This window comes from Emys orbicularis, chromosome 1 (assembly GCF_028017835.1).
Source record: "Emys orbicularis isolate rEmyOrb1 chromosome 1, rEmyOrb1.hap1, whole genome shotgun sequence".
Taxonomy (NCBI): Eukaryota; Metazoa; Chordata; order Testudines; family Emydidae; genus Emys; species Emys orbicularis.
This window is the reverse complement of record NC_088683.1, coordinates 111,709,378-111,732,994: the sequence shown is the minus strand read 5'-3', so window position 1 is coordinate 111,732,994 and position 23,617 is coordinate 111,709,378. Positions and strand designations below refer to the sequence as shown.

Below are 23,617 nucleotides of genomic sequence, written 5' to 3'. Positions count from 1 at the left end.
TCTCAATTTAAACCAGAAATGACTAAAATACATCTTTGACTGGATCTATGAATAAATCTATGACTGGGTTTGGACAGTACTTGCTTTTTAGGCAAAACAATGAATGATGCAATCTGAAGCTGGTATTGCGGCATACATGATATGAATTGCATCATGTTATTCCTAGAAGTCATGAATGATGCAATCCTAACGAAGCTTACATCACTCTGCTGAACAAATTGCCCTATATCAGCTCTAGAAATCATACAGTGTCGTGCTCTCTTATTTGTCAGTGTTTGATTTTGCAAAGGGACACATTTCTGTTTAGCCAAAGTGAGCAGAGATGCCTCGTACTTGTGTGAACAGTGCAGATAACTTCTGCTATGTTTGTGGTGAAGTGACTTTTGCATCACAAAAGCGCAGTATAACCACTATGGTTAAGAAAGCCTATCACCTTTCTTTTGGCTGCAAAATTGGAGATCAGGACAAGAGGTGGGCCCCACACATATGCTGCAACACTTGTGCAACAAATCTTCACCAGTGGTTGAACAGGAAAAGGAAATCTATGCCTTTTGCAGTGCCAATGATTTGGAGAGAGCCAACAGATCATACCAGCAATTGTTACGTCTGCATGGTGCCTCCAGTTGGGAAAGGTGTGTCAAAGAAGAAAAAGTGGACTGTGCATTATCCAAACATTCCATCAGCTATACGCCCAGTACCCCACGGAGAAGGACTGCCGGTTCCTGATGCACCAGAATCATTCTCACTTGAGTCAGACGAGTAAGAGGATGAAACTTCTGGTCCTGAACCATCAATGTCACAGGACCCACATTTTCTCCCATCCTCCTCCTCTGAACCACACCTCATAACACAAGGTGAACTGAATGACCTTGTCAGGGATTTGGAACTACCCAAGAGTAAGGCAGAGCTGTTGGGCTCCAGACTACAGCAGTGGAATCTCCTGGCAGGTGATGTTAGGGTTTCCATGTTCCGTGACCGTCAAAAGGATCTTGTCCCATTCTTCTTCATGGAAGGTGATCTTGTAGCCTGCAACAACATCGATGGTGTGATGGCAACCCTCAACATCGTTCACGATCCAGATGAGTGGAGACTGTTCATTGATTCATCAAAGACGAGTCTTAAAGCTGTTTTACTGCATAATGGCAATGTTTTGCCATCAATTCCAGTTGGTCATGCAGTCCATATGAAGGAAACCTATGACAACATGAAACAACTTTTGAGGTGCATAAACTATGACCAACATCAGTGGCAGCTTTGTGGCGATTTGAAGGTTGTTGCTCTCTTGCTTGGTCTGCAGACTGGATACACAAAGTACTGCTGTTTTCTCTGCGAATGGGATAGTCGTGCAAGAGATTCCCACTACATCAAGAAAGATTGGCCACTCCGACAGTCATTGGAGCCTGGGAGGAAAAGTGTTCAGCATCCACCACTTGTTGAATCAAGGAAGATTTTGTTACCACCCTTACACATCAAGCTGGGTCTGATGAAGAACTTTGTCAAGGCCATTGACAAAACAAAAGCAGCTTTCAGGTACCTCCGTGGAAAATTTCCAAGGTTAAGTGAAGCTAAGATAAAGGAAGGTGTCTTTGTTGGTCCTCAGATTCGTGAACTTCTTCGAGATGATGCATTTGACCATGCACTGTGTGGCAAGGAAAAGACGGCATGGAAAGCCTTCCAGTTAGTGGCAGTAAATTTTCTCGGAAACAACAAGGCAGACAACTACAGGTTGTTGGTGGAAAACCTCCTCAAGGCATACAAAAGCCTTGGTTGCAACATGTCACTAAAGATACATTTTTTGCACTCTCATCTAGATTTTTTTCCACCGAACTGCGGAGCAGTGAGCGACGAGCACGGCGAGCGATTTCACCAGGAGATTGCAACAATGGAGAAACGCTATCAGGGCAAATGGAGCCCATCAACGCTTGCAGACTATTGCTGGACAGTGACAAGAGATGCTCCATTTAATGAATACAAGAGATAAGCCAAGAAGCGCTGAGTAGACACTGAATAGGACTAAACTATGTACATAATAGTTTTTTGCCTTTTGTTTCATAATAAATTTTATTTATATAACCCTTTTGCTGATTTTTAAAGTGTTACATAAACAGGACAGGTGACATATCATGTAAAGCAACCATAAACACATGAAAAGACCTAGGTTTACAATTTATGATTAAAACTCTACTATCTACATAATATACATATAGACATAAAATGTAAAAACTTAAATATCTTAGAAACAGTAGCCAATCAGTTGTTTTAATTGTCATATTTGAATTCAGCACATCAAAATACATAATAAATAGCACATTTTATCTCTGAAGCAGACGACTTCTCAAAAATTGTAGACCAGTGTTATTTGTGCCCATAATTTGCCAGGGGCAAAAATATAGAGTACCCGCAAAAGCTGGGCTGAAAAAAATTGGCTGTTAATGGCTACACTTTCAAAGAGGGCTTCAATCTGGCCACTAATTTTGCCTCTGTACTTGAACATGGTCACAATCAGTTATAGGCACAACAACAGAATACAGACTCACACTGGCAGGTGTGAACAGCAATTCTGCCAACAAGCCTTATAGTCTGACATCTAAATTCTAGTATTTGTGCCCACAATTAATTACAAACACAAAAGTTATTCCAGCACAAAGCTAAAGGATTTTGTTTTGTTTTTAAATTGTGGCCCTTGAAGTGTTGTTACCTTGGGAGATACAAGCCAAGTTGTTTGCTAACTGGATTTTGGCATTTACTTTTGGGTGCTGCCTTGAAAACTCACCCACATGTTGTCTAATTGTGAATCATTTCTGTATTTTGTTCTATGCTGCTCCTCTAATTTTATAAAAAAACCCTTCTCTATAAAAATATACTGGTGTCTGGGTAAAGCACTCCTCTTTCCCCTGAATGAGTTTAGTTTGAATCAAGTCCAGAGTTAGGTCATGATTCTGGAAAGCACTTAAGCACGTGTTTAACTTTAAATACATACTTAAGTCAATGGGACTTAGGCATGTAAGTGCTTTCATGAATCAGGGCCTTAGTGGAGGAACAAAGCCACTTAAATTACCATTCAACAGTTAATAGTAGCTTATACAGGAAAATATAATATGAGGGCCTGATTCATTCTGCCTGTAGAATCCAAGATGTGGGCTTATGCAGTAGAAATTTCCTCTGGTGTTGGGACCAAATGATATAAACATGTCCCCAGTCTGTGCACTGCTGGGGAACCTGGAGCCAACTGACACTGCTCACATAGTGAATACAGTCAGACAGAGAGCATGGGACCAGGGTACCCAGGAGATGCACTGATTTACCATATCTTCTGGGAAGTCTCAGAGAATGGCTGCTTCCCCCTAGCAGGACCTTTGAGGGAGGGCAGCAATGGGACTTGTGTCTACCTTATCTCCGGTATAAATGTATCTGCTGAAGCAGCTTGACGAAGGGTGAATCAAATCCATCATTTGACACAACTGACAGTCATACAATGGAGAAATAAACTGGCCTGGATAAAGGAAGAACTGGCCTAAATCTTGAGCTAAAACTTGAACCAACTCTCCCCCCCGCCCCCCCCAAAAAACCAACCCACCTGTTCTGAGTTTTTTGTTTTTTTAAAAAGCGTGGCTAATTTTTATTCCGATTGTTTCATTTTCCTGTGCTTCTGTACTTCCTGGTTCTGACTAGGACCAGAAGTGCCATAACACCTCAAGGCAGATCATTCTCAGAACTGGCCAACTGGACACAGGAAGTAAGGAATGCCCATGAGAGAGGCTCTTCCTGAGAGTTTTTTTAGGACAACTTCACTAAGCAACTAAGGTTCAGATATTTCTTTTCAGGTACAAATAAAATCTGAACTTTTGCATGCATATCCCAACTGAAATGAACAGCCAAACCTTTTAAGGTTCACCCAGTCACTTCCTCATACCTAGTCAGAGGATAGATATAGAAATTCAGTTGTCAGCACTGCCTGCCCCATAGCCTCAGTCAGCTTAATCCCTTAACCTTGCCTGCTTTAAAAGAGCATCAGAATCACATCAGGAATTCAGTATTTTTGTTTAAACAGGCTGTATTTTGACTGGAATCATTTTACTGTATGATAACTTGTCCTGACCTGAAAACACACAGAACAAAGCTCTACTCTGATACTGCAACCTTAATGGTCTGTACACTTAATTCCTCGTAAACAAATGATGCTGTAGCTATCTGATCAGAAATGTTCAAGCCCCATAGCAAAACTCCATCAAATAGAGCAGCAAACATAAACAACAACAACAAAATACGAAAGCAAATAAAGCTTTGGTAAAAAGGAATTTGAAGGCTACACGCTTGTGGAAAAAAAGGAAATTCTCTAATTGCACCGTTGGTGCTAGCAGAACAATTAAATTACATTTACAATAAACATGAAATAGGAATGTGAAATATAGTAAACTGTGTAATATTCTTCTGGTTATCAAGCGGTTCAATCTAAAGAAGAACAGCCAAATGAACCAGAGCTGAAATGATCTGATCTACCCAACAGCACAAGGCCTGTCAATATATTATTGCAAGTTAGACTGTAAATTATTCAAGGCAAATAACATGTCTCCCTATATGTTTGACTAGTGCCTAATACAATGGGACCCCAGTCATGAGGCTTTTTGGCACTATAGTATATATAGTTAATAATAATAGTAATAATAATAATTTTTCCTTCTTCCTTCCATTCATCCAAAATAAGAGTCCAAAAAGAAATCATAAATTGACTCTTCCACACTGAAATATTTTAGATTGAGTCGGCTGTTGAGCAACTGGCCAGAAATGCATTTATTCTTTGTGAACTGATGGACTGGGATCATTTCTTTTTTTACTGGGAAACACGTGGGGTACAAAATCCATATGAAAACTTCCAGGTATTTGTGAACTGGAGGAGATTTAGAGTCAGACTTACCCTAGCTGAGATCCACTGGAGCCTGCTTTTCCAATGTGTAAGGAAACATTTTCTGCTGCTGCTGCTGCCACAGCAGCAGTCATTGCCATCCTCTTCCCACCTGTTTCGGCAGTAGCACTGGTCACTGCAGCTGTCTGGGGAGTTTCCCTCATGGGCTGTGCGCTTCTGAAGTTACTTTGTTGCCAGCTGGACTTCAGAAACTCCCTGTTCTGCAATCCAATTTGGGAAGCAATGGGTGATCTGATTTGTCCCACAGCACTACCTGTAGTAACGTAGTTCTCTTTCTCTAAGAGGTTGGTCATACTGCGACAGAATCCAGCTTGTGGGTACATAGATACAGTTGGGCTGGTGGCAGCACTGTCAAAGACTGTGTCATTAAAAGATCCTCTATGGAACTGGGTTTGATAAGTTTGCTCTCTGATTGAAGAATCATGATTACCATGACCAACAATCTCAGAGCGAGCATATCTTGGTGGGACAATAACATTGGATCTCATCCTATCACTATGCCTTGGAGTGAATCCAACTTGGTTTCCCCTGTTGTAGCGGAAATCATTGTATACATATGCCAGCTTCTCAGGACCTTTCTGGGGAGAAACTTCTAATCTCTTCAGAGGCTGCCTTTGATTCCTCTCTTCCATTGTCTTGTATGAATTATATTGTGTGGTTGTATTCCCCCAGCCATTTCTGTAAGTGATTGGTGAGTTCACCTGTACAAAAGAAGCAAAGAGGGACAAAAGTCACCAGAAGAACAGAGCTTTTTTGTTTTCTTAAGTATCAGAGGGGTAGCCGTGTTAGTCTGAATCTGTAAAAAGCAACCGAGGGTCCTGCGGCACCTTTAAGACTAACAGAAGTATTGGAGCATAAGCTGTCGTGGGTGAATGCCCACTTCATCCCCCCTCCCCCTGCGTCTGATGAAGTGGGCATTCACCCACGAAAGCTTATGCTCCAATACTTCTGTTAGTCTTAAAAGGTGCCACAGGACTCTCTTTTGTTTTCTTAATTATTCTTTTATAATTTGGGTGGATAAAATTTTTTGCCAGTTGCTAGTAGACTAGTACAGTAACTCCTCACTTAAAGTCATTCCGGTTAATGTTGTTTCGTTGTTAACGTTGCTGATCAATTACAGAACATGCTCATTTAAAGTTGCGCAATGCTCCCTTATAACGTTGTTTGGCAGCCGCCTGCTTTGTCCACTGCTTGCAGAAAGAGCAGCCCGTTGGAGCTAGTTGGTGGGGGCTTGGAACCAGGGTGAACCGGCAGCCCCCCTATCAGCTCCCTACCCCCCTAAGTTCCCTGTGCGGCAGCCACCCTGCAGGCTATCAATTGCCGGCAGTTCAACTGTCCCTCCTCCCACTGCCATGTGCTGCTCCTGCCCTCTGCCTTGGAGCTGCTCCCAGAGACTCCTGCTTGCTGTGTGCGCGCGCGTGGGGGGATGATGACAACGAGGGGGGCTAATGTCAGGGTGTTCCCTTCCCCCCTGCCCCTCCGCTTACCCTATCTCCATAGAGCGGTGGGGGCAGAAGAGAGGGACACGACAGGGCTCAGGACGGAGGGAGCTTGCTGGCAGCAGCTGCTGTCTCAACTTGCTGATCTACTTAAAAAGGCAATGTACTTAGAGTGGGGTCAGCGTACTTAAAGGGGCAATGTGCATCTCTCTCTCTTTCTCACACACACACAGGGTGTGTGTCTCTGTCTGCCATGCCGTCTCCCCTCCCTCCATTTGTGCTGCCTTGCAGAATGTGAGGCTACATTAATAACAATGTGTTAACCCTTGAGGGCTTAGCTGAGTGCAAGTTTATCATTTAGCAGTAAGACAGTCCCTGGAAAATATCCCACCCTCTGACTCCACCACCTCAACCAAGCTTCACAATCATCATTGTGGTGTACAGTATTATAAGTTTTAAACAAACAATTTACAGTGTATACATATATATAATATAGTCTTTTGTCTGGTGAAAAAAATTTCCCTGGAACCTAACCCCCCCATTTACATTAATTCTTATGAGGAAATTGGATTTGCTTAAAATTGCATTTTTCAGGAACATAACTACAATGTTAAGCGAGGAGTTACAGTATAATAAAATGAGAACTTCAATCAAAGATGCAGATGACAATGGGTTTTTTTTTTTTTTTTTTTTTTTTTTTTTGCACTTCTTCATTAACCTCCCAGTGAAACGAGGAGGGAGTGCATTCTAGTGCTTAGGAGCCCAGGACTAGGAGTCAAGACTTCAAGATAGTGGCAGAGCAGGGACTAGAACCCAGAGTGTTATCCTGAGCAAGTCACTAAATTGCTAGATATTCAAAAAGACCTCTACATGCTGGGTTCATCTCCGTTTTTAGGTGTTCAGATTGACACACCCAGGGCTTGATTTTCAAATATACTGAACACCAACATCTCCAGCTGAAGTTAAACGTCTGCAAAGGATCGGAGACCCCAAAGGATCAGACAGATGAAAGAGGCTATGTCAGCAAAGAGCATTAACAATGATATTCTAGTCAGGTTTGTACATGCCATCAGCTTATCTGACCTTGCATTGGAGCAGTGATGAACAGCTTTTCTGGTACCAATGGGCATATTGGCAACTTGTCATAATCCCTAAACCACACCTCATTTACATGCACGTGCATTAAAAAGTTAATGTGAATTATGAATTTAGGGTGGAGGCCATAGCATCTAGGGGCCAGACTGCAAACTTCTTACTCTCACTGGTGAGGAGCTCCTCTCAGGGACAGTCTCAATAATGGGAATGCTCACCAGTGGAAGGAAGGGGTGCACAATCTAGCTGTCGGATTGGGTCAGGCTCATAGGGTTGGTTGCATTTGTTATTGAAGAGAGGTACATATTTAAAGGCAATGGAGGGAACTGCAAGGGGGGAAAGGATGCTTCATTTCAGGAGTCACAGTCCCACACTGTGGTACAGGGAGGCTGCAAGGCATTCTCCCATACCATCCACTCTCCCTGGTTCTTCCATTTCTACCATCAAAATGATGACATCTCGCTGAGGTTCCTGTGTTACCTCTAGTTCCTGCCTTCTGTGCTCCCTCCTTTCTAGAGATGACACTATTCATTCTGTAATCTGAAGTAAAACCCATTTCAAATATTTTCTAATTGGGTGGTGAGAGAGCATAAGGGTGGCAGTGAGGCAAGTGCAGTTATGTAATTGGTTGTGAGGGTGTCTGAAAAGGGTAAATAGATACATTCAGAAAACAGAGATTGTAATTAAAACTGGGTCCTACTTAATTAACCAGGAAGCACAGGTTCAGCCTAAGTGGTCTACTTCCTTTGTTGAGGGCGATGTTAGTCCTCTGGGACACAAAAACAAGAACAGTACTCACATTGACTTATACAAGACCAAAAATCTAGCATTTGAAATAGGGATTAGGCTCCTCACGGGTGGAGATGTTATACAGGTGCCTTTACACATTTCTGTCTCAGATCTGAATTGCTTCATACAGTAAATAATAATTATTTCTGTTCATGGGTATGAGGTGCTTTTAAAGCCCCAGGTTTCCACTAATCCTATATGACAAGGACACCCCGGCAGAAATTCTTGCATTTTGCAAGGTTTAAAGCAGTGGTGGGCAACCTGCCGCCCATGGCGAGCCAACAGACAGTTTGTTTACATTTGCGCGGTCGCCTGCAGCTCCCAGTGGCCACGGTTCGCTGGCCAATGGGAGCTGCGAGAAGTGGTGTGGGCTGGCCGCTGCTTCCCACAGCTCCCATTGGCTGGGAACAGCGAACCACGGCCACAAGGAGCTGCGCAAAAGTAAACAAACTGTCTGGTGGCCAGTGAGCGGATTACCCTGATGGGCCACAGATTGTAATCTCTTTAAACCAGTGATTGGCAATGTGAACATTTAACATGATAGAAAAAAAAAAAAAAATCTAGCCACTGTTTGTGGCAGCAAACAAAGTCATGAATTTGCAATTCTACATATTTTCAGTTATTGCCTACATTTTCCTCACCTGGAAAGATGAAGAATATGTGACTCCATGTGGAGGTCTTGAAACAGAATAATTATCGACTGTGTCCAGGTTATAAACATGTTCTGGAACACTGATGGCCCGATGGAGACTGCCTGTAATTGAAACAAGACTAACGTAAGTACAGTCTTAAGGAAACACTATTTTATAACAAAAGGACAATATATGTCCAGCCTATGATGCTAATAACATACATATTACCTGGAGACTGAACAAGGAGAAATGGAAAAGGTGTTAGGTATTCGCTGTATTATATTCAGGTAATGGATAGGCAATGTTCTCTGATAGCAATAGGTCATTTTTTCAGTCTCTCATATTATAGATATTTAAATATTAGATAATTTTTACCTCTTAGTTTTCTTATGGCCAGAGGCCAAAACAACTACTTCATAAAAATATTTTAATAACAGCAAGTGAGAATTTTTAGAAACATCCTATGTTCTGACGGATGATTGACTAAAGTAACAAAGGGACTACATTAATATAGCTTCTAGCAATGAATGGATACTCTAAGGCACATTTTCCAACTACAGAACAATTGTTTTCCATGATAACCCAAAATATGCACACAGAGTTACAATTTTAAAATCAGGGTCTGAAGCACACACAAAATATGCTAGCAGCAGGGCTGGCCTTACCATGAGGTGAACTGAGATGGCTGCCTCAGGTGCCAGACTGTGGGGGGGCACCACTAGGACCGTAAGTGTAGAAAATTGTGTCTGCTGCTGGTGCATATGTATTCTCTCTGCTCTAGATGCACAGATATGGTGGAGTGCTGTGCTGGAGGAAGGAGGGCACAAGAGACATAACAGGCAGGCAGAAGAAAAGGTGAGGGGTAATAACAGAAAGCAGCAGGAGCTGCAGGGAGAGAGGAGGAGGAGGAGCCTCTTATGTACCTCTCTAGCACCCCCAGGAGCCTGGACTGATTAACACCAGCTTCTCAGGGAGCTTCCTGTTTCCTGCTGCTTCCCTGAACCCACTTGAGGAGAACAGGCAGTTAACTGAAATACTAAGAGCCAGTTAGACCCTTAAGACACTGATATCTTGCCTCACTCAGGCCCTGCTACCAGCATGCTTATTTGTCCCCTTCAACTGAGTGTTGAGAGCCACTATAGCTGGCACAGATCAGCAGTCATGAGTGAAAGAAGAAAACGCCCCTCTGGGGCAGCATTTAGAAAAAGAAAGAAAGCAAAGGAAGCTTTTCTAAGCAGGAAGGAGCTCTCCTGAGATACATAGACACAAATGTTCATGGTGAGCCTTCCAGCCCCAGTGAGGATGTGAATGGTGAGGAGATGCCTGATCTTCCAGTTAGTCAGAGTGCAGGTGACCTGGCAGCTACTGCAGCATCCATATCTCCATCTGAAATGGATGTAACCATGCACATTCCTGAAGAAAAGAGTAGATCAGAGAAGAGTGTGGTGGAGGCACAAGAAACAGCTGCTGCTGAGTTTAGTTCCTTAAGTCTAGATGATCCAGGACTGTGAACCCACTTGAGCAGTAGCCTGAGGGACTTCCTTGTACTGCATGGGCCACAGCAAGTGAAAAACTGCATGTTCCCCAAAGACAATGAAAATAGAAGTTTCCATCCAACACATTACTGGCATGAAATCCCCAATGATGACAAAGTGGAGAGGCCATGGTTTATGTACTCAAAAACCCAGAATGCTGCATACTGTTTTCGTTGCAAACTCTTCCAGTCTAATGTTCCAGCCACATTGGGTTCTACAGGAACAAAGGACTGGAAAAATCTGGCTAGAAATCTGACATGCCATGAGAAGGCAGCAAATCACCGGAGAGCATTCCATAGGTGGAAAGAGCTTGAGATGAGACTAAGGTTAAAGGCCACCATAGATGATCAGCATCAAGAGAAGATTGCATCAGAGTCTCTTTACCGGCAAAATGTTCTGAAAAGGCTCATTGCCATTGTGAGAATGCTTGCTACCCAAAACCTAGCACTGCGTGGCACTTCAGATCAACTGCATATGCCAAACAATGGAAACTTCCTTAAAACTGTGGAGCTGATGGCTGAGTTTGATGCTGTAACTCCAGGAGCATCTAAGAAGAGTCACCACCCAAGAAATGTACACACACCACTACCTTGAAAAAACAATTCAAAATGAGATCATACAGTTACTGGCAACAAAAGTCAAACAGAAGACTGTGGCAGATCTGAAGTTAGCAAGATATTACTCTGTTATTCTGGACTGCACACCTGACATCAGCCATACGGAACAAATGACTTTAATGGTGCGTTTTGTAACAACAGAACCTAGTGAAAATCTCCCTGCAATGGTGACTGTCAGAGAGCATTTTCTAGAATTTATTGACATTGATGATACTACAGGAGCTGGTGTGACAAATGTGCTTCTTAAAAAGCTGGAAGGTACAGGAATTGTGATAGCGGACATGAGAGGTCAGGGCTACAATAATGGTGCCAACATGAGAGGAAAGAACAGAGGAGTGCAGACATGGATCCGAGAGTTAAACCCTCGAGCTTTTTTTGTCCCATGCAGTTCTCATTCATTGAGCTTGGTGGTCAGTGATGCAGCGTCAGCTTCTAGTGAGGCTGCTGAATTTTTTAATGTAATTCAAAGCATCTATGTATTTTTCTCTGCATCAACTCACCAATGGCAAATTTTGAAGCAACATCTGGGAACATCCTCTCTGACACTGAAACCACCGAGTGCCACACGATGGGAAAGTCAAGTGGAGGCGATAAAGCCTATCAAACACCAAATTGGGAAGATAGATGATGCCATAGTTGCCATTATGGAGGATAAGGCTATGACAGGAACTGTTCATGGGAGAACAGTGGCAGAGGGAAATGGAATCACCAGAAACATACATAACTTCAAATTTCTGTGTGGCTTAGTGTTGTGGCATGACATATTGTTTGAAATAAATGTTGTAAGTCAGAGACTCCAAGGTGTTGACCTTGATATATCTGGAGCAATGGAACAACCGGACAAAGCAAAGTCATACCTACAGTCTTACCGGTCAGTTGAGGGATTTCAAAATGTTCTGAAGAGTGCACAGAAATTGGCAGAGGAACTTCACACTGAAGCTATTTTCCCACCCATTCAAGAATGCAAGGGTCAGCGAAGAAGACGACATTTTGATTACGAGGCACGGATAATCCCATAAGAGACCCCAAACAACAATTCAAAGTTGAATTCTTTAACCAGGTGCTAGATTGTGCAATACAGTCAGTTGAAGAACTTTTCATGCAGCACAAGGAACACAGCAGTATATTTGAGATGTTGTATGATATTCCAAAACTCCTCACTATACCTGAAGACGACCTACAGCAGCAATGCAGGGCACTAGAGACAGTGTTGACACATGATGACATGCGTGATATTGATGCAAGTGATTTAGGTGATGAACTGAAAGCCCTTTCAAGATACATTTCAGCAGGATCAACTCCAAAGGCTGTTCTGGAATATAGGTGCACTAATAAGATGACCAACCTCTTTCCAAATGCTTTTGTTGCTCTGCGCATACTTCTAACACTTCCTGTAACAGTTGCCAGTGAAGAACGCAGCTTCTCCAAGCTGAAGTTAATAAAAACATATCTACGCTCCACAATGACACAGGAGAGGCTGGTCGGCCTTGCAACCATCTCAATAAAGCATGAGCTGGCCCAGACTGTGGACCTTCAGGAAACAGTTCAAATCTTTGCAACCAAGAAGGCACGGAAAGCATCACTTTGATTATTCAAGCAGATAAAAATGCCAGTGTTTACTATGCAGACAAGAAAAGTTACATAACTTTCAAATGCCTGAACAGCAAAGTGTTACTTAAAATCTTTGAACAAGGCATTTTAAGTTGTTAGTTCTCCTATATTGGAGTAGGTAGCAGAGCAGTACCATGAGAGGAGAAGAACAGGAAGAAGGCAGAATTGAGATCTTCGGCCGCCCCGGTCGTCGGTGTATTTCGGGGGCGGGACCTTCTGCCACCTCTGTCAGGGGTGGCATTTCGGGGGCGGGACCTTCCGCCGCCTAGGGTGGCAAAAAAGCTGGCGGTGCTCCTGCTAGCAGGGCTGAAAACAGAAAATTGCAGATGGAAATTCTTGCGAAAATGCATGCTCATGTGTCAATGCTATTCCTTGTACATATATTGCAGGGGCAATTTTGACAGAGCTTTGAAAAATGCAGCACACATGGTATATATAATCTGCACTGCCTACTTGCCTAGCTCAACGGTTGAGGTTTCTTTTTCCTTAGGCTCTAATCTAGTGGTAACATACATATTGGAGCAGGCAGTGCTTCATTAATCACTTGAGTTCTGCACGCAGAGTGCAGTAAGAGGCCATGAGCAAATTCTATGGATTATGGAGACATATGGCATAAGACCCTCAGAGAGGAAAGGGGGTTAATAACAGTCCCAATCCTGAAAGGTTAAGTAATCCTACAGAAAGTGTGGAAGGCATGCTGTACTGTCTCTCTCAGGTTTTATCCAAAGTCTAGCACTGAAGGTGAAACTGTGACTCACTGTTATTGCCTTGGTTACAATCAGATTCTTTGTTTTCATTTAACGTTTTTTCAGGTTGTGAGTCTATAATTAATATAATGCTTCCTAAAGGTAAAGTCCCTTGCTTAAAAAAAAAAAAAAAATACTTTTTGACTATGTAACAGGTGTTGTTATTATTAAATTATTGTTCACAAGAATCCACTGGCTATGACTAACTGCAAATACTGTTATACACATAAAATATAGAGAGGTGTTTCAAGGGGTAAAGTAAAAGTCAAAATCTCAGGAAGGATATGACTGAAGCATAATTGCAGTAGTTTATATGGATAGAACACTAGTCTTCAACAATGGAGCAGGGGTCGGCAACCTTTCAAAGAAGAAGAGACATTTTTTTTGTTTTTGTCTTTGACCAAAATATTTTGAGAGCCGCATCACACGCAAAGCTACTCGTAGTATTATCAACTAATAATAATTGAACATATTAGAGTTATTACTACTCACCAATACTACTCACCAATACTTTTAATGCGACTTCTGCCATTTGAATTTGAAAATAAACAGGAGGGGGCTCCGGGCTGGGGCAGGGGATTGGGGTGCGGGAGGTGGTGTGGGGTCTGGGAGGGAGTTTGGGTGCAGGAGGAGGTTCTGACCTGGGCAGGGGGTTGGGGTGCAGGAGGGGATGCGAGGTGTAGACTCTGGCCGGGAGGTGCTTACCACAGGTGGCTCCCGGCCAGTGGCGCAGCAGGGCTCTGGCCCCATGCTGCTCCCGGAAGCGGCAGCCTGCTGGCATGTCTCTGCGTGCCCCCGGTGGGGGGGAGTGGGGAGGCAGCTCCGCGCGCTGCTCCTGCTCCCAGTACTGTCCTCACAGCTCCCATTGGCCGGGAATCGGCCAATGGGAACTGCAGGGGTGTGCTTGCGGGCACAGGCAGCGCACGGAGACCCGCTGCCTCCCTCCCCCCAATGGTGTGCAGAAATGTGCCAGCAGCTTTTTGGAACAGCGTGGAGACAGAGCCCTGCTGCGCTGCTGGCTGGGAGCCACCTGTGGTAAGCACCTCCCAGCCAGAGCCTGCACCCTCTCAAAAAATGGCTGCCTGCAAGGGGGCAGCCAAAGAGTCGTATGTGGCTCCAGAGCCGCAGCTTGCCGACCCCTGACCTAGAGCAACTGACTGGTCACATCACTTTGATCCAAAAGGCAGTTTGATCTCGAATACCAGAAGGAACACAACTAAAGAACTACGTGGTTAACTGAGCCAAAACTGGATGAAATTTGCATCTTTAAAACTCTAGGGGGCGGATTTACAAAGATACGTGGGTGCCTAAAGTTACGAACCTAGTGGGATTTGCAAAAACAAACACCTATTGACTTTCAATGGGAGTTAAGCATCTAACTTGCTTAGGTGCTTTTAGGCATCTAAATACCTTTGTGAATCTGGACCTGGGTAACTATTTTGAGGCTGTCAAAGGATGTGGCAAAAATGAAACAGACCAAGAGGCTGAAAAAGGATTATGTCATGGAGCGGTTATGGATTTTCATTGGAATGTAACAGTGTAAGGATAAATCAGAACCTATGTGTACTACTGAAAAGCATTTAAAGATGTTGGGCCAAATTCAGTCATATGTGCCAGCTGCATTGCTCTGTCACTTTAAGTCTGTGTGTGTCTTTCATACCAGGCAAGGGATACCTAAGTATTTGACCAAGTGGTGCCAGCGATGTCTGGTTTGCTCTACAAACACGTGCACTCTGGTTATTCTGCCTACCACTGTGCGATACCATCTGAGACCCCACCTGTTCATATAGTTTAATTTATAGACTTTTTTATATCACACATCATTGTCCTGTCCCAAGGCCCCAGTCGTACTAAGATGTAATTTACTGATGTAACTCCTTCAGCAATTATAAATGTTTTTTGAAGCCGAGCAGTATTACTTCTCCACTCAAAGAACTGCTATTTATTTATTCCTTAAAAATACATATATTTGCAATCATGCTGTTTCATTAGTCCACTTCCTGTTTGCCCAGTGCTTTATGGTTGGGGTATTTATAAGGAGATCTAGACTGGAGACCCAACTCAGCTTGACATTCAATAGGACTTGGGGACTTACCTTCCTTAGATTCCTTTGAAAATCCCAGGCTATGGGTCTATATTGTCTATTATTTATTTAGTTAAGACATAAAGCTCCTGTGAGCAAGGCCCCTGTCTCCTGCATGTTTTGTGCAGCTCTGAACTCGCTGTCTGCACTCAACCAATAATACGATGACTACATTGCTCTCCATTAACTAAATTAGCCTAAGCTTCATACCAAGCATAGCTGTTCTCTTTGCAAAGCCAAAATATTGTTGATCAGAAGTTGCAGCATTCAGAGATCTTTTACTAAGCAAAGGATTTTAGATTTTTAACTGGCCAACTGGTTTGACCTTCAATGCTCTTGTGAAACTCTGCTTCTAAAGGAAGTGTTGCTACTTAATGCTGGATTTCTCCATTAGCTATTAGACCCAGCGAAGGAGCTCTAAGTCAGATTTGCCTTTGCATTCCCTGGAGTAAGGAGACTGACTCCTTTCTCTAGGTTCTGTGCTGGACATATACATGCTTTTTGTCTCCAACTCTTAGCCCTGGTCTATAGCACTGTAAGTGTAGACAAGCCCTTAGACTTGCAGTTTTGCCAACTCCAAATATTCAAAAAACACAAGTTTGGCCCCCAAAATCAGAAGATTGGCTTAAAAAACCATGAGATTTAACAAAAAACATAAATGAAGTCTGGGTGTTCCATATTTGCCTTCTGGTTTTTGAGCCTTTAGGCCAGGGTGGGTCTCAGGGCGGACAAGCAGGGCACACTCCTGACTTTAGGGATCAGATTTTAAGGCTTTTTTCTGCAACTAGGGTGCCGGAAGCTTAATCTCAGCTTTCATTTTAACAAAAAGGCTTACATAATCACAGGACTCCAGAAGCTGGTGCTTTAAAAAAAGCCACCAATCACCACTAGACTTGTGATAAAATCATGAGAATTAGCAACACATCTTCTGTAATGAAAAGGGCGTCTTGAAGAGTCTGAGTGGACTCTGGGAAAAGCTCCCACCCATCTTGTAAGTGTTTCTCCTCCAGCCCTTGTTGATCCCTTGAACGTCGTACCAGAGTTTTTCCTGTGTCCAGAAAGGCTTCAAAGTGCTTTGAATGCCTCCCAATAATCCTGGGTCATGGATGGTAGCCTGTCTGCAGCTTGCAGCCAAAGTCCACCTATCTACTACCCAACCTCTAAGTCACAGTGACAATAGGACAAATCTGGGTGTAACTGAGACAGCACAAAACATGAATGGGACAGTCAGTCTGTAAAGACTCAGTGAGCACCAAATGCCTCAAACGCTGTGTGTGCTCACATCCCAATTATGAGGTTCTTTACCATCTGTACCTGTATTTGGATAGCTACCACAAAAACCTCATGGAGCCAAGAAACCCAGCAGGTCTCAATATAATCACACCCCAGGTAGTCAGAGTCCGTTAGCGGTCATGATCTTCTCATATTGATATGGTTTCCTCACCTCATGAAGCTCTGTTTGCCCCCCCTCCCCGAGTGGGCGAAAGTGTCCCCTACAGGTACCCTTCAGAGTTGTGGGTTCCTGCCTTCTTCCTTCTCCTATCTAATTTAATATTCAAACATTCATGAAACACGGAAGCACTTACATTTGTACCATATTGTATCAGCCCTTCTCAGAATCACAGATGCTTGAGATAAAGAGTCATCCAGATCATTCAGTCCATCTCCCTGCCAATGGAGGAGTGATCCCTACAGAATATTTCCTAATGTTTTATACTTTACATTTGTCCAGGCTGGAACAGTTGCACAATTTCTCATAGTTTAAGAAAAACAAAAAGCCTTTATTGTTTAGGAAGAAGTAGCAAAGAATTTAACAGGAAAAAATATGAATGGAAGTCTTCAGCAAATGTTCCTTCTACCCAACGCCTCTCTCTACAATGATTTTAAAAGGGAATGATTTTCTTTGATTTTAAAATGTGAGATTGAGTATGATCCAACTTCTACTGAAACATCTACTCAAACTAGAAGAGAGAAAATCAGCTAAAAGGGAGAAAAATCCCATTAAGACCTATTCAAATGAAGAAACGTAAGGGAGACATAAAAGGGAACCTAATCCATAACTGGCCTACACCCAAAACTGTCCTCCAAAACCTCAGAAGATTTATAGGTCTATTACTCATAAAACTGAATGCAACTCCTTCAGTGAAATTAATTATGTAGTCAGGGCCCTTTTTGATAAGCTACGGTGCCGGATTCTGCTTTTCTACCCATCAATAAAATTGTTAAGGATGTAAAAGAGTGTGGACTTTGGTCAATTATACTAGAGGAATGGAATTGCCAGAAACAGAATTAAGTAGCCAGTAAAAGACACATCAAAGAGATCCAGCTTGGTGAAAAGGAGAAATAGAAATATTATGGGTTCTAATCTCTTGAAGAGCACATGAAATCGCCACTACTGTTAAATTACACATGTGAACTGAAGGGAGGAATTCCAGACCCATTATTGTATAACATTTTGATACTGCTATCTCTCTTTGTGATGATAACAGATTCTGTTTTGCAGTGAGACCAAGTGGCAGAGAGTTTATTGATGCAGACAATCAAAATTTTCATTTGACTGCTTTAGTGCTCAATTTTATTTCTTTCTGACCAAACTTTTAAAGCTACAGCAACTGGTTCAACAGTAGCTGGAACTAATGCCACTTACTATCTTATATTTAATAATAATATAATAATTTGACAACGGAGATTGTTTATTGGTATTGATCACTGACCAGGTATTTTTCTTTTAAAATAGAACTGAAACAGCACTTAATTTTAATCGTATAGCAACTGGAGTAATTCTCATTTCAAGACTAACTATACATTTTTTCAATAAATAAAAAGGCACATATTTCAAGATGGATCTGAACTTCTAACAAGAAAAAAGAAGCAGAAAGAAACTAAATTAAAACCCACAACAACAAAACACTTTCAGACTTCTTTATGCATTATGAAACAGCAAAAAAGGGCACAAACCCAATCTGTTTCTCTTTGTTAAGGCTGAGCTGGAACCATTAGTCTGGTGCCTTTTATAGAAAATATACTGTTTGATGCTATACTCCTTGCACACCCAAAACTTCCAGTTCAGTCAATGGAAATCATTAGGACACAGGGACTATAGGATCAGGCCCTTTGCAGTACCTATAATTGATTCCTCTTTACACATGTAGAAACAAGTGCTTATGTGCTTGCCTAACTTTAAGTGTGTGAATAGTCCAGTTATGCGTATGCTTAAGTGGCTTGCTGAACTGGGTCTGAAATGCTTACTAATGGGGCATTTATATCAGAGGGGATTGAGCATTCTCCTTTTGAAGTGCATGAGAGTTTTCCCATTGACTTTAAGGGGTGCAGGATTAGGCACTTGGTGTATATTTAGCCAGTGGTGTCAAAGCAAAGTTTAAAAGGCTTTATAATTCAGGAAGATGGACATTTTTTTCATCTAAAATAGTAGCAAATCTCTGTGGAGGGGGCTTACCTAAGTATAAACATTAATATGAAGCAAATCCAGTTTTCTTGGGTCTTTCTGTGTTTTGAGTTGGAAATAACCCAAAGAAGTGTGATAAATTGAGCACAGGTACATATTAGGAAAAAGAACTGTTGTTAAAGTCCTTAGTGCCATAACTAGTGCACATATCACAGGCATTTTATATATAGGCTTCTTGTTTCTGAAGCCTATTTAAAAAAAAATTATTGGCATTTCAAAAATACAAAATGTCTGCAATACTTGAATTTCAAATAAACAAAGTAAATAAATAAATAAATAAATAAATAAACCCCAAATATCCCAAATCCATCAGAATTGCAAACACCCTGCAGAGGAATTAGAGAAAGTAGTAGGTCTGGAGCTCTCTTTCAGAGTGTTTTGGGTGTGTTGACATTTGCATTGTCCTAATCCACCCTCCTTTGTCAGCTTCTGTTTAAAGAAGCATTTTTCAAAGTCTCAACTCTATTGTTAGCCATAAAATAAAGTAAAATAAAAATGCATTTCAACAGAACAAATGGCAATTGTTAAAATCTTTGGAAGCTTCTTTTATACTCAAGCTCACAAGCTGAGAATTTACATATAAACTGTATTCTGTCTAGAGCTACTGAGCACTTGATTGTGAAACCAAGGGTACGTAATTTTGATGGATGTCTTGCAAACTTTTTTTAACAAAGGTACAGTTGTGACTGCATCCCATTCATTTTTAGTGAATTTTTTTAAGCTGGAAGCCACCAATAGCACTAGATCAGAATTATTATTATTTTTTTTTTGCTGGGGACAAGACAGCTAGATGAATTATATTTATCCATAAGAGGTACTTTATCTCATATTTTTATGAGAACAAAAAGATGATAGCTTCCATACTTAAAACTCAGCTTAAGACTCTTCACATAAATGGAGCAGACTATAATAAAGAGTGAGTCAATATTTCTCATCTTTTTACTTAAAAAAAAAACAGGATTAAAGCTTTCATGATTGATCCTTATATCCTCAGCTTTTTGGATGCCTCTGTTTTAAAATAAAAACATATTTCCAACACCAATTAATACTAATATAGGGGCCTATTATAAGAAGAGCTGAAGGCACCCATCTCTCAGCGCTTTAGAGGGGGGGAGGGATAGCTCAGTGGTTTGAGCATTGGCCTGCTAAACCCAGGGTTGTGAGTTCAATCCTTGAGGGGGCCACTTAGGGATCTGGGGCAAAATCAGTACTTGGTCCTGCTAGTGAAGGCAGGGGGCTGGACTCAATGACCTTTCAAGGTCCCTTCCAGTTCTAGGAGATAGGATATCTCAATTTATTTAAATTTAGGTTCTTAGGCCATGTGGTGTGCAAAGAGTGTGGCTGCATGAATCCAACCCACAGGTCAGAGACTCCTAAAGGCAGGGATTGATACCCTTTTATTTAATTATAAAGCACTATGCACACCAATGCATAGTATGAATAATAATCTTCTATATCAGGGATCAGCGACCTTTGGCACGCGGTCCATCAGGGAAATCCACTGGCAGGCTGGGGTTGTTTACCTGCAGCGTCCGCAGGTTCGGCCGATCGCAGCTCCCACTGGCCACGGTTCGCCATTCCAGGCCAATGGGGGCTGCGGGAAGCGGCGCGGGCCGAGGGATGTGCTGGCCACCACTTCCCGCAGCCCCCATTGGCCTGGGAATGGCAAACCGCGGCCAGTGGGAGCTGCGATCGGCCGAACCTGGGGATGCTCCAGGTAACAAACCACCCCAGCCCACCAGTGGATTTCCCTCGGGCCGCGTGCCAAAGGTTGCTGATCCCTGTTCTATGGTATTATTGTTTCCATGTCTCCTAATAACTCCTTTCCCATGTATATTTTATTATGCCTCTCCTTTGTTTATTTTATGTTTGTAGCCTGAAGGCAGGCAAGACAATATTTTCTTTATTTCTTTAGCAAATAGGGACAGTTAGAAAAAATAGTTAAAAGAGGATTAACACACACACACACACACACACACACACACACACACACACAGAAATGGTTACAGGGTGGAGGAGGAAGAAACATGATTCTTCTTCCACCCTGTGGTAAACCAGGAGTAACTCAGCTGAAGTCAATGGAGGTATACTACTGTGAAAATACTGTAGCAAGAGAGGAAAATCAGGGCTAATTTATTTAATCAGAAAGGAAAGAGAGAGAGCATTAAAGAAAAAAGAAGAGACACAGTGACAGCTATGATCTTATGGTAAATACTGTAAGAGGCAGGAAAGTCCCATTAGATCATCTCAAGGCCATTTCCCTGAGGAAAACAACAAGGAGTCTGGTGGCACCTTAAAGACTAACAGATTTATTTGGGCATAAGTTTTCGTGGGTAAAAACCTCACTTCTTCAGATGCATAGAGTGAAAGTTACAGATGCAGGCATTATATACTGACACATGGAGAGCAGGGAGTTACTTCGCAAGTGGAGAACCAGTGTTGACAGGGCCAATTCAATCAGGGTGGATGTAGTCCATTCCCAATAATGGATGAGGAGGTGTCAATTCCAGGAGAGGAAAAGCTGCTTCTGTAATGAGCCAGCCACTCCCAGTCCCTATTCAAGCGCAGATTAATGGTGTTAAATTTGCAAATGAATTTTAGTTCTGCTGTTTCTCTTTGAAGAAGTCTGTTTCTGAAGTTTTTTTGTTCAATGATAGTGACTTTTAAATCTGTAACAGAATGACCAGGGAGATTGAAGTGTTCACTTACTGGCTTTTGTATGTTACCATTCCTGATGTCCGATTTGTGTCCATTTATTCTTTTGCGGAGGGACTGTACGGCTTGGCCAATGTACATGGCAGAGGGGCATTGCTGGCACATGACGGCATATATAACATTAGTAGATGTGCAGGTGAATGAGCCCTTGATGGTGTGGCTGATGTGGTTGGGTCCTCTGATGGTGTCGCCAGAGTAGATATGGGGACAGAGTAGGCAACAAGGTTTGCTACAGGGATTGGTTCCTGGGTTGGTGTTTCTGTGGTGTGCAGGCCAGTCCTCACTTACAGACAACCCCCCAACCTGAAGCAAATACTCACCAGCAACTACACACCACACCACAGAAACACAGCTACCCCCTGATACTTGATTTCCCGGAGGGCCACTGCAGTTTACAAATGCTAAGATAGAGAACATAACCGATACTGAGCTTAATCAAAATGCCCACAATCTTCAAAAGCACTGATAGAGCATAAATCCCCCTGACTTTCAAATCAAGATTGCACTCCTAAATCCTTTAGGCACTCCTGGTTACATTTGCATAGCGACAATTTCAACTGGAGACCTGACACACAGTTGAAAGAAGCCAGAAAAATGGAGAACCTCACAGCTGGTCTTAGCATAACAGCCCATAAGGGGGAAGACAGGCAGAATGGTTTGAAGGGGGGGGGGGGGGGGGAGGTTGTAAGGGAAACATTTGACTCCTGGAGGTGAGTGATTCAAACTTTTGTGTGGGCCAGATGGAAATACAGAGAGTCATGGAATATCAGTGTCACCTTCAGGAGGAGCCTTCCTACAGGATAAGGCTGCCTTGTGAGAGAACTGCAAAGAAGAAAGCAAAATGTACCAGAGACTATTGGTATTAATCTTGGTAAGGGGGAGGGAGGAAGAATCAAAAGAACAAGGAGAATGAGGAAGAAAAGAAAGGGGGGGGGGGATGGTGAGGAAAGCAAAAGGGGGGAGTGACAAGGGGGGACGTGATCGGGCCCTGCTTGGGGCACTCACCATTTGACAAGTGTCCTCTACTTTTCCTGGACAGCGTTTGCTTGACCTGCTGCTGGATGCGGAGAGTTTTCTCCGTCCCGGCGCGGTTGCCCAAGAGCTTCAGCCTGGCCTCGGAGGGCAAAGCCAGGGTGGAACTGTCCAGCTCCTGCAGGGTCTGGTGACTCAGGACGGTACGGATGTAGCTGCGGTCGGCGGCAGAGGAGTCCGGGGTGCCCATGGTCCAGCTGGGGGAAGAAGCTCCAGCGGAGGCTGCGGTGGAGCCTGCTCCCGACGGTCCCTAGCTGAGCAGCCGCCGCCGCCCAGCGCCCAGTGCAGGAGGGACGGGGCTGGGCAGCCCGTGGCTCTGCCACGCCCTCCCCGCAGCGCAGGTAGCAGCTGGCTGCCAGGATCCTGCCGCCCCAGGGGCAGGAGGGAGCCGCGCCCCCTGCTCCGCCCCCAGCCTGGCGATGGGAGCAGGGAGGAGCGCACCCTCCCTCCCTAGCCCCGGGGGCAGGGCTCCTGGACTTCCGCGGCGTGGGCGCGGCCCCCTCGGATCCCACACGCCCAGCCGGCCTCGCCCTGCGTTTGCTCACCGGCAACGCGGCGTGGCAGGAAGGGGGCGGGGCAGATCAGTAACCCTTTTGCTACACAAGGATCCGGCTGGGCAGGGCTCAGGCAGCGCTTTATAGCAGGGGAGGGGACAAAGCAACTTTGCCATGAGCTTTGGTCAGGGCCGAAAGGAGACTCCCCCAAACAAAGCGTGTAGGTAAACTAGGGTGATCAACTTTCCGACTGCGGAAAAACCACCGAACACCCCTGCCCCGCCCCGCTCCATCGCTCTCCCCCACCCTTGCTCATTTTCCCTGGCTGGGCAGGGGGTTGGGGTGTGGGAGGGGGTGAGGCCAGAAATGAGGGGTTCAGGGTGGGGCTCTCGGCTGGGGCAGGAAGTTGGGTGCAAGGGTGAGTGAGGGCTCCAGCTGGCGG

At 43.5% G+C, this 23,617-nt stretch overlaps 1 protein-coding gene across 1 annotated transcript in view; it reads right to left on the bottom strand.

Moving 5' to 3' along the window:
- Positions 1-22,871, bottom strand: part of PKP2 (plakophilin 2) — a 69,111-nt gene extending 46,240 nt beyond the window's left edge. Inside the window, exons 1-3 of the mRNA XM_065417603.1 lie at positions 22,655-22,871; positions 8,886-8,998; positions 4,916-5,625 (exon numbers count right to left, since the gene is read on the bottom strand). Of these exons, the coding sequence (XP_065273675.1) occupies positions 4,916-5,625; positions 8,886-8,998; positions 22,655-22,871 (1,040 nt within the window). The remainder of the gene's footprint in view (positions 1-4,915; positions 5,626-8,885; positions 8,999-22,654) is intronic.
- Between the last annotated feature and the right edge of the window lie 746 nt (positions 22,872-23,617).